Below are 11,964 nucleotides of genomic sequence, written 5' to 3'. Positions count from 1 at the left end.
CTCCTCATCGTCCGAGTCTTCCGCCAGTTCCACTGGCAGCTGGTGGGCCATAACACTTCTGGACATTATAGGATTCATTGCACTACCCCTGATATATGATTATCCAACTTGTTTGAAGACTTTATGAAAACCTCCTTGCAGTGAGAGTAGTTATTGTCAAAATGTTCCACTCAATGTCTAATCTGTATTTCCATCCTTGAAGTTTCATCCCATTACTTCTCGTTTAATTCCCTGGAACAAGCAAGAATAAGTCCTAACCTTCTACAGTGTGACTTCCCTCTTGATATCTGAAGACAGCCATCATGTGCTCTCAACCTTCTCTTCTGCAAGTATCTCCACACCAGTTAATCATTCTGTGTAGGACTTTGTTACCATCCTTTCATCATCTTAGTAACCTTTCTCTGGAATTGCTCTGGTGTATAACGATCTGGGGTGTGTAGAATTGAACTAAGTAGGAAGGCAGACTATTGTGCATGGAGAAGGGGATGTGTGTGTTGCATGTTCCTATGTGACCAAAAATGATGGGTTCACCATGGAGAAGGGAGTGAAATTCTGAAGAACCATATTTAAGAATGCAGGCTGGTGAAGTTAAGGAGGTGCACCATATTCCGGATAAAGGCCATATTAATTATGTAGAAGCAGGTCTCATTCTACCCGAGATGGAAAGGGACTGGATTTTTCCACTTGATCACCTTGCCAGATCCATTTGGCACGTGCTCATAAACCCACTCAGGATGTTCATGTTTAGAAAGATTATATCGTGATTTTGTGAGAAATTTAAAAAAAGAAAAACCCAGGGTTTACTCATCAAAACTAGTTAACACTATTGTAACGTAAAATTGGTGGGAAGATAGATCCGAAGTACTTGAAAACGAATAGGTTAAAATATTGTTTGGGCTCATAACGTACCAGATTTAACTCTGGCTGAAAAGAAGGTGTGGATAATTTGTTAAGGTAATGATGATTTCATAGCTGACCAGCTGCTGTAAGGCTTTAAATCAAGATGAAGAACTGAGAATGAGTCAGCAGGGTTACTGCCTCTTTAAGAAGCTGCCTATATAAAGGAGGCCATGTGAGGGTGTATCTCTCCTCGTGTTCTATCTCCATTGTAGTTCTTTGTGTATGCCTCCGTGTTATAGTTGAAGATTGATTGATTGCCTGGTATTTGTCTAGTACGAGTACGTGCACTTGTGTATGTGTGTGTGTGTTTATGTGTATGTACACACACACACACACCTTGTAGATAAACCACTGTTTGAAAGACAAAATCTCTGTGCACTGTATTTTGCTCCGGGGTTGTCTCAAAATAGTAGTGACGCTGTGCAAACTCTGACATAATTGATGTCACAATACTAGGAAATAGTGGAGTAGAAGATGAAAAACCGGAGATGGTCACAAAATATTTGAGTTCTGAAAACAAAATTAATTGAAAGATGGTCTAAGCCAGGGGTGTCAAACTCAAGGCCCCCAGGCCGGATGTGGCCCATGGGGTGATTAAATCTGGCCCATGGGGTCAGCCTGGAAATAGCAAAGGATGGCTTGTGGTGCCTCTGGCAGCCAAAAACGGGGCACATACCCCTTCCCACAGCCCATTTTTGGCCTGGACGGCCTCCTGCAGCACTCTGCCAGTCAAAACTTCCATCTGCCACTTGCAAAAGTTGGATTGCTTTGATTTACACCTATTACCAGGGCTGTCAAACTCGTGGCCCGCAGGCCGAAAGCGTCATGCACTGGCCACACCCACTCCTGGTTTAGCGAAGGTGAAAAAAGTCACGATGTCACGTGATGACGTGAGTTTGACACCCTTGACCTATACTATGCTGCTATATTATGACATCAGAGGCACTGGTGGGTTCCTACCAGTTCAGTAGTAGCTTGGCGGCTTAGGTTGCTGGAGCCAGCAGCAACCCAGGCCTGCGACGCCCCTGAGCCAGTTCTTCCAGCGGCCTCATAGGTGCCGCCATCTTGTTTCTGGCTTCTTCGCATGCGCAGAGCAATTTTTGTTGTACTGCGCATGTGTGCATAGAGCACATCAAGCGTGCGTGCACAGCGCGTCCCTGACTGAACCGGCAGTAGTGGCTGCCGGAAGCCACCATGGATCATAGGTCCTTAGAAAGAACCCAGTGCATACGAATGCAACACCAGCTGAAGAACTGGCAGTTGTGACTTCCCATTTTTGTGTAACTAATAACCACAATGCCGTCATTTATTATCCTCAAATTTTGAGAAAGTGAAACAAAAACAAAAAAGACAAACATGGAATTCGGGATATTTAAGTGTTATTTCATCCTTTCTTTTACAGCACAAAAATAAGATACTCACTAACTTTCCTTTTTTAAAAAATCTCCAGTAATGCAAAACTTCTCTTCCTAAAACACCCGTTTCCAAACATTCAAGTCATACATCGAGGGTAGCTTTTTATTTATTTATTTAAAAAAAAATTGTTGGACAGATACTCTAAAAATGGTTGGCAGCAACCTTTGCAACATACAAAAACATCTCTAATACACTGATCAACACCCAACTAGAAAGTGCATTTACTCATCCACCATCAGAGAGCTGGCCGGTCAGAAAAGCGATGGCCCCTCTCGGAAAAATGCTGTGCAACATCGCAACACAAGTGAAAGGCCTTAGTCACCCAAGGGCAACTCCATTCGCCGCGGGAGTCACCGCGACGCTGCCTGCTTGCTTAGATGTCCTTTAGTGCCCAGACCTTCCTTGATTCCAGTTCCTAGTTAAACAAGGTCATTATCATTTATCGTTTCAGCACCTTCCTAAGAAGTAGCATCCCCACCACGTGTCCTTTTGATGCAAGAAGTGAACTGGGAATAGGCTAGCCATGAACTGGTTACACATGCTGCTGATCGCCTGATGACTGCCGCATCAAAATTCTTTGCACGTGTGAATGGATACCAGAGGCAGTTTTCACATCATTGAATCAAATACAATACTTATAGAGGCCAGTAGTGACGTGGGAAATCGTGGTTTCCTGCCAGGTAAATGAGCCATTGTCAATTTGCAGGATCACCCTGTTCCTTTCTTACCCATACTTACATACCTCCATCATATTCCTTTAATGACCCCAAATCCCCTTGCAGAATGGCGTCTGGGCAACGGAATGGAGCTATCAGAGTGTTTACTGGCCAGATTCCCTTCCTGTTGCCGATGCGGATTTTTGCTCAGCAGATATATTCTCATTGTGCCCAGAGAGAGAAATATCTGCCCCTTCTTAGGATCGAACCCACAGCCTCCTGATTGTGAGGCGAGAGCTCCACCTCTAGGCCATCGCACCACTCACTTACATACCTCCATGCTCAGTTTTAATTAAACAAACCATAGTTTCCCTATTCAAATTCAAGAAGTGATTTCTTTGAAACTACAGTACTTTAATTCAACTCAGGACCAAACCATCTTAGCTGGTTCCCAAAATGAGAACTCTTAGTGTTATATCCCAGGGAACTGATTTGTTTAAATTGGATTGTAGCCCTTCTTCCTCTTCCTTTTGGCCCTGGTAAGGCTGCAAACCTTGTAAGGCTTGAAACTGCTAGAGTTCTAGGGTTGTGTCCCAGTCCCCCCGCCCGCCCGGAGTCCATTTCCATACTCAGCTGCCAGGAATTGAACACCAAATAATCAAGTGATGCATCTATATGCATGGATGGTTATTTGTTGTCTTATGAGCTATGGATCAGAACTTGAGAGCACTTTGATATGAATACATGTTTTTATTCCTGCTTGACACTACGGATCTTCTGCACTTGGGATGTGGTATCTTTGCATCTTTGACAAGATTAAGGTAAAGGTTCCCCTCGCACATCTGTGCTAGTCGTTCCCGACTCTAGGGGGCGGTGCTCATCTCCGTTTCAAAGCCGAAGAGCCAGCGCTGTCCAAAGATGTCTCTGTATCATGTGGTTGGCATGACTAAATGCCGAAGGCGCACGGAACGCTGTTGCCATCCCACCAAAGGTGGTCCCTATTTTTTCTACTTGCATTTTTACATGCTTTTGAATTGCTAGGTTGGCAGAAGCTGGGACAAGGAACGGGAGCTCACTCTGTTACGCGGCGCTAGGGATTAGAACCACTGAACTACCGGCCTTTCTGATCGACCAGCTCAGCGTCTTAGCCACTGAGCCACTGTATCCCTTTTGCCAAGATTATCCAAGTATAAATTTGTTTTGGGGGAAAGCAGAAAGAAAACCATAGTTCTAGTTTTTTTTGAATGTGAACTTTGACTATGGTTGACCTGGAATTCGTGCATCTCTAAGCAGACACAGAACAATGAACGCTAGACTTTCTGTTGGCTCACAAGATTTGGTGGTATCTTAAACATAGAAAGTGATCTGATTTTGTTCTTCACCCAAGTAAAGAGCTTCTGTTGTCCAAAATGCAAGGTATAGCAAAGATTTAATACTATAAAATCCACCTTATGTGAAAAAGATAACTGGTGCATGCACCAAAGAGAAATGGTATTAAGCCGGTTCTTGTGAACTGATAGCAGAAATTTTGAGTAGTTTGGTGAACCGGAAAATACCGCCTCTGGCTGGCCCCGCCCGCTGGTCTACTGGCTGCCTCCTGAGTCCCAGCTGATCAGCTGGGTCTTCTTTTGTTGCCCTGCACAGGAGAACGGAGCTGGAAAGCAGGTTGGTGGGTGGGGAGGGAATGGGATTTTACAGTATCCTTCCCCTGGATTGCGGTGGGAATGGAGATTTTGAAGTATCCTTTCCTCCAGAAGTGGGGAGGGAATGGGGAATTTGCAATATCCTTCCCCTGGAGTGGGAAGGAAATGAAGATTTTGCAGTATCCTTCCCCTGGGGTGGGGTGGGAATGGAGAATTTGCAGTATCCTTTCCTCCAGAAGTGGGGAGGGAATGGGGAATTTGCAATATCCTTCCCTTGGAGTGGGAAGGGAATGGAGATTTTGCAGTATCCTTCCCCTGGAGTGGGGTGGGAATGGAGAATTTGCAGTATCCTTTCCTCCAGAAGTGGGGAGGGAATGGGGAATTTGCAATATCCTTCCCTTGGAGTGGGAAGGGAATGGAGATTTTGCAGTATCCTTCCCCTGGAGTGGGGTGGGAATGGAGAATTTGCAGTATTCTTTCCCCAAGAAGTGGGGAGGGAATGGAGATTTTGCAGTATCCTTCTCCTGGAGTGTTAATTCTTGTTAAGGGAACCCATTTTTCTGAATTGGAGTTTTTTGCCCGAAGCTAGCAAAAAAATTGTAAAATTGCAGTCATGTGACCGTAGGACGCTGCAACCGGTCAATAAAGGTGAGCTATAATGGGACCTTGGGCAGGGGGAGAAAGACATTTTATGACAGGGGTGTCAAACTCGATTTCATTGAAGGCCGCATCTGGGTTGTATTTGACCTGGGGGGGGGCATGTGGGCGTGGCCAGGGTGGGCATGGCCAGCTTGACGTAACTCGTGTCAGAGGCGCCTGTGGTGGCCAAAGCTGTTTCCGCAGTGGCTCTGCAGGCCAGATCCAGCCCTCAGGCCTTGACACTCCTGCTTTATGACAACCAGAAGTGCTTTGTGAGTTTTAAAGCGCCCATTCAAGGTAACTATAAACAGTTGTCAAATGACTGGTAAGAGAATTGTAATCAATTGTAGCCCATTTATTTTACGACATAAAACTTGATGGGGACCACCGGAAAACTGGCCTTTTACAGGTAATCCTCGACTTACGACCACAATTAACCCCTAAATTTTTGTTGTGAAGTGACATTTGCTAAGTGAGAATTTTGCCCCAATTCAAAACCTTTCTTGCCTCCGCCGTTAAATGAATCACTGTAGTTATTTGATAAATGAGTAACCCAGTTGTTAAGTGAACCTGGCTTCCCTGTTGACTTTGCCTGTTAGAAAGTTGCAAAAATGGATCACATGGCCTTGGGACACAGCGACGGTCATAAATGTGAGTCAGTTCCCAAGCATCTGAATTTTGATCAGGTGGCCATGGGGATTCTGCCGTTAAGTGTGAAAACATGGTCATATGTTACTTTTTCAGTGCTGTTGCTGTTGTAACTTTGAACAGTGAACCTAAGTGAACTGTTGTAAACTGAGGACTACCTGTATTTCTTAAGCTAGAAAGGTCAAAGGGATTGTAGGGAAACCAAAAATAGATGTTAGCGTTGAAAAACCCTCAACTCTTAGCGTTGAAAAACCCTCAACTCTCAGGGACTCTGTGCCTCCCTTATTGATCTTGCAAAATATCCTCTACTGCAGGGGTGTCAAAGTAAAAGTCCCGTGGGCCAGATCCTGCCTGCTTACATCTTGCCCATGAGGCCGCCCTGGAAATAGCGAAGGACCGGCCCACGGTGCCTCTGCCAGCGAAAACAGAGCTTGGGAGGGCTGCATCCAGCCGTCCCAGGCTCCGTTTTCAGTGGCGACCGCCTCCAGCAGGCGGTCTGCCATTGAAAACGGATTTTCAGCCAAGCTGTTTTCATTGGCAGAGGACTGCAAGAGGCTGTTGCGGCCGAAAATAGAGCTTGGGAGTCTGCTTTTGCTGGCAGAGTGCTCAGGCCACCACAGGCGCCCCCCCAACACGAGTGATGTCAAGCTGGCCATGCCCACCCCAACCCCCGAGGTCAAACACAACTTCAATGAAATTGATTTTGACCACCTCCCCTGCTCTGCTTACTTTATCACACTGAACTCATTGTGAGCCTTCGAAATTGCAATCTCTTCTACTCATCCAAAATCCCATTTCTTGCTCATACCTTAAAAATTGAAAGAGACAGAACCCAGCAATTGATTCTTACTGCAGGGACATATATTACAGACCCTAGGAAACTCCAAAAGATGCCACCCTGTTTTGCTCTCTCTGCAGTCCACGAAATTTACTGAAACGTGGAAATCTGTAGGCCTCCGCACCATTGTTCAATCCAGCAGCATGCAGGATCTCACATACACACCTGTTCAATCTTCCAAGAGGGAGAAGTACTAAAAATCCCTGCTCACGTGGGATTCTGCTTATGTGTTTAAACCTTATAGAACTTTGGATTGTGCTTCCTATTTGCTTAGCTTATCCAGTTACTCTTGGATAAAGCATGTGACATTGACACAAAAACAGATCTGAAAAAGCAAGAACCAAATTTTTTGGGTATCTCTTCGGGTGAAGAACAAAACTGTAACTTTTGCAATGAAGCTAACCCGGAGAAATCCCCTAATCGTTTTGTTAGAATCCAAAGAGCCAGCTTGGTGCTTCCCTGAAAATAAGACCTCCCCTGATAATAAACCCAATTGGGCTTTTGAGCGCATGCGCTAAAATAAGTCCCCCCTGAAATTAAGGCCTCCCCCAAAATATTGCAACACAGTAGCAGCCATGAGGAGACCATGCTGCACCTCAAAAATAATAAGGCCTCCCCAAAAATAAGGCCAAGTGCTTATTTCGGGGGTCAAAAGAAAATAAGACTGTCTTATTTTCGGGGAAACTCTGTGTGTACACACACATACACACAGTATCTCACAGAAGTGAGTACACCCCCTCACATTTTGTAAATATTTAAGTATATCTTTTCATGTGACAACACTGAAGAAATGACACTTGGCTACAATGTAAAGCAGTGAGTATACAGCTTGTATAGCTGTGTAAATGTACCATCCCCTCAAAATAACGCAACACACAGCTATTAATCTCTAAACCCCTGGTATTAAAAGTGAGTACACCCCACATGAAAAGATATACTTAAATATTTACAAAATGCGTATATTACAAAATGGGGATCTATATCTATATAGATATTTAGACATGTGTGTGTGTGTGTGTATCCACCCATCTCACAAAAACGGTCAATGGCTGCCCTACAATAAACAGGGAATGTGGATCTGCAGCACAATTTAAGCGAGACTAAAATCCCTTTAAGGGAATGTATGGCTTGGGGTTGCCAATTTGATTTCATTTTCAACCAGCCGAAGATTCAGAAGGCTCAACTAAGGGGAAACACCGTGTGAAATAATCCACAGCCCAAGCCTAGTTCCAAAAATTATTTATCTTTCCTTTCCGTGAGCAACAATTGCCTTTAAAGCAATGATTTCAGATTTCCTCCAACACGAAAACCCTTTTCACCTCTACTGCTCTTTTCAGAATTACTCGTCCCTTAAAAACTTACTTCACAGAACGGGCTGGGTAAGGCTTCCTGGAATTCATCAATTTAAAAAATCCATGTGCGCACTTAACAATACATTTATACCTTCCGTCTAACATCAGTGCAGGTAGTCCTTGGTTGTGATTGGACTTGGATTGTGATTGGATTGCAGGTAGTCCTCCAATTGTGATTGGACTTCCCCAGAATTAATTCACCACCCAGTTTCAAAATCCTGACCGCCAGTCACGGGATCACATTGTGGATGCCTGGTAACTGGCCATTGGTGGCATCCTATGGTCATGTGAGTGCGATTTTCTGCAATTTATTTAATTATTTGCAGGGAACTTATTATTTACTTCCATTTAGTCCGTTGGCTAAAACAAGTTTGTTTAACGGCCACCGTTTTCACTTAATGCCTGTTGCCACAAAGGTCATAAGATTGGGCGTAGCTCAATTGCAGTCGTCACTGAGGACTACCTGCACTGCAGTTATGGGCCGAACAGATAGAACAATCAGCACCCCCTTGAGATGGATGCCACCCCAGACATGTTAGACAACAACTTACACTATCCCTGAACAGCATGTACAAATTTCAAGGTGCAACTTGCAGCCTAAAATCTAGAAATATACAGGCTGGGAAAAGCTGCTTTAAGGAATTGCTATCGACTATGATTCCTGATTTGGGAGAAGCGGCTTGAGTGAAGTATCTTCAACTAGATCCTATTCCTTAATGAGAATATATTCTTGCTTTTCAGCTTCTTTCCTTCCTCCTTCTGTCCCCCTGGGGATCAGCAATGAACCACCTAGTCCTGTGATGGCGAACCTACGGCATGCGTGCCACAGGTGGCATGCGGAGCCATTTGTTAGGGCACACAAAGTGTTGCCCTGTCAGCTCCAGTGTGTACATGCGTGCTGGCCAACTGACTTTGGCCTTCTTTTAAGGCAGTTTCTCGTCCTCTGGAGGCTTACTTGAAGCCTCCGGAGTGTGAAAAAACAGCCCTACGGGCAAACCTTAAGTTCAGGAATGGACTTCCGGTTTGCTCATAAGGCTGTTTTTTGCCCTCCGGAGCCTTTAGGAGCCTTTTTGCCCTCCGGAGGCATGTGGGCATGCCTGCACACAACCCCCCCGTGCTCCCCTCACTTTTGGCACGAATCCAAAAAAGGTTAGCCATCACTGACTTAGTCTGATAGTGACCTTAGTAATGGAATGGGACCGCTTGCTGCAGCCTTTTCACCGTGGCCAACACACTGTGGCCAACTCGCCACGGCCAACTCACTGCAGGACAATCCGGCATGGCCAACTCACCGTGCAACCCCTCAGCAATTCAGTTTAATTATTGTCATTCATGTTTGATTTTGTCCTTCCTTTAGCATCCTTTAATGATTCTATTTCTAGTCCTTCAATATTAGTGTCACTCTTGTCCCCTGGCGAGTTGGCTGTGGCAAGTTGTTGTAGACCCCCCATTTGGTGTCATATAGATTGCTCTCATTTTGAGTGGTCTTATTTTTGAGGGACACTCGTGAATCATTTAAGAAATTCAACAACTCCACATAGAACCGTCTGAAAAAATCACTGCTGAATAGGAATGGGTGAAGAAATGGTCCTTAACGGCGATGCAAGCATCTATCCAACATTATACCTCAATTCGGTAGATTCACCTGATGAATGTGAGTCTCTATACATTTGTTCTTTTTCTTGAGGACTTAAGATGGGAGAATCTTCTAGACATAAGTTAGGAGTTTTAGTCAACGATTAAGCAATGATCCTGTGTGGGCTGTATTGGTCAGATCTACAGAGTAGTCAGTTAAAAGTGTTGGTCAGGATCTATTCTGGCATGGAGAAAGTCACAAGTCTTCCCAATCATTCCCTTGACTGGTAAAATAAAATATATCCAGATTCTGAATTTTTTGATATATCGGACGTCAGGCCGTAGAATTCTTCAATAGCTTGCGCATCGATTTTCTAAGGGGAGAAAAGGAAAGAAAGACGCTATCAAAAGTTTCAGGAATGCTGAAATTGATGTCATGTTTACAGCAATGGGATTTGGCCTCAGGTTTCAGCAAAGCAGACAACCGGGTGCAAAATAGTTAGCTAACTCTTTCCATAACGGTCTGTACACCGCCCCGAGTCCCTACGGGGAGAGAGGGCGGTCTATAAATTTAATAAACCTAAACCTAAACCTAACCATATACTTTGTACTTGCAATATGTACCGTATTTTTCAGAGTATAAGACCTACCTTCCCCCCCCCCCCAAAAAAGAGGCTGAAAATCTGGGTACGTCTTATACACGGAATACAGCATTTTTGGCCTCCTGAAACTCCGCCCCCTTCGCAAAAATGGATGTGCAGAGGGTTTGGTAGGCCTGCAAAGTGCTCCTGGGGGGAGGCAAAGATGAGCAAAAAATGGGTCGTTTTTGCTCATTTTTGCCTCCCCCAAGCCTCTAGGAGCACTCTACAAGCCTCCCAAAGCCTCTGCATGCCCCCCCTCTTTTTTTTTTGCAAAAAACGAGGTGTGCAGAGGGTTTGGGAGGCCTGCAGAGTGCAAAACTTTTTTTTTAGATTGACCTCTTCAAAATCTTGGTGTGTCTTATACTCAGTGCATCTTATAGTCCAAAAAATACAGTATGCATATATTTCTCCCTCATTGCGGGAAAGATTGTGGAAAGCTGAGATCTTTGGACTACTTCTGGTCCGAAAGTCTTAGAACTCAAACTTTATTAAGCTTTTGTTTAATCCAAGACTCTTTTGTGTGAATTCAATTGATTCTTGGGGAAAAAAATCTTTTGCTTCCCCCCCCTTCCTAATATTACCATCTTGGTAAAGGTAGTCCTCGACTTACAACTGTTCATTTAGTGCAGGGGTGTCCAAACTTGGCATCTTTAAGACTTGTGGACTTCAACTCCCAGAATTCCCCAGCCAGCTCTGGGAGTTGAAGTCCACAAGTCTTAAAGTTGCCAAGTTTGGACACCCCTGATTTAGTGACCACTTGAAGTTACAACGTCCCTGAAAAAAGTGACTTGTGAGCATTTTTCCACACTTCCGACCGTTCAGGTGCAAGGCGACCACATCCCCACGGTCACATGACTTACTATTTGGTATCTGACTCATATTTATGACAGCTGTGGTGTCCTGAGGTCATGTGATCAGCTTTTGCAACCTTCTGACAAGCAAAGTCAATGGGGAAAGGAGATTCACTTAACAACCGTGTTACTAACTTAACAATTGCGGTGATTTACTTAATGGCCATGGCAAGAAAGGTCATAAAAAACAAATTTCTCACTCAAACATCATAAATTTTGGGCTCAATTGTGGTCATAAGTCAAGGACTACCTGTATAATGATTCCTGATTCAATAACATCATTGCAGTCAGTGACATGTGACAAGACATAAAACAACACAAAATCATTTTTACATAATCCTCAAATTACGGTAAGATGTTACTCCGTCTAAAAGAATAGCAGCTGTAGGAAATTTTGCAGCTCTTCTGCATGCCATGTTCTTTATATGAAAAGGTAAAGGGACGCGGTGGCTCAGTGGCTAAGACGCTGAGCTTGTCGATCAGAAAGGTCAGCAGTTCAGCAGTTCGAATCCGTAGTGCCACATAACAGAGTGAGCTCTCATTACTTGTCCCAGCGTCTGCCAACCTAGCAGTTCAAAAAAACGCAAGTAGAAAAATAGGGACCACCTTTGGTGGGAAGGTAACAGCGTTCCGTGCGCCTTTGGCGGTCACATGACCACGGAGACGTCTTCTGACAGCGCTGGCTCTTCGGCTTTGAAACGGAGATGAGCACCGCCCCCTAGAGTTGGGAAAGACTACCACATATGTGCGAGGGGAACCTTTATATGTATCAGATTGTGATCTGATAAATATAAAGCAAACAAAA

At 44.4% G+C, this 11,964-nt stretch overlaps 1 protein-coding gene across 1 annotated transcript in view; it reads right to left on the bottom strand.

The window, feature by feature from the left end:
- Positions 1–2,436: 2,436 nt before the first annotated feature.
- USP46 (ubiquitin specific peptidase 46) overlaps positions 2,437–11,964 on the bottom strand; it is a 45,102-nt gene continuing 35,574 nt past the window's right edge. Inside the window, exon 9 of the mRNA XM_081959311.1 lies at positions 2,437–10,041. Coding sequence (XP_081815437.1) covers positions 9,940–10,041 — 102 coding nt within the window. The 3' untranslated portion in view covers positions 2,437–9,939. The remainder of the gene's footprint in view (positions 10,042–11,964) is intronic.

The sequence above is a fragment of the Natrix helvetica genome (assembly GCF_964273705.1).
Source record: "Natrix helvetica genome assembly, chromosome: 7".
NCBI classification, from domain to species: Eukaryota; Metazoa; Chordata; class Lepidosauria; order Squamata; family Natricidae; genus Natrix; species Natrix helvetica.
The sequence above is the reverse complement of the archived record's forward strand: the minus strand, read 5'-3'. Positions and strand labels throughout refer to the sequence as shown.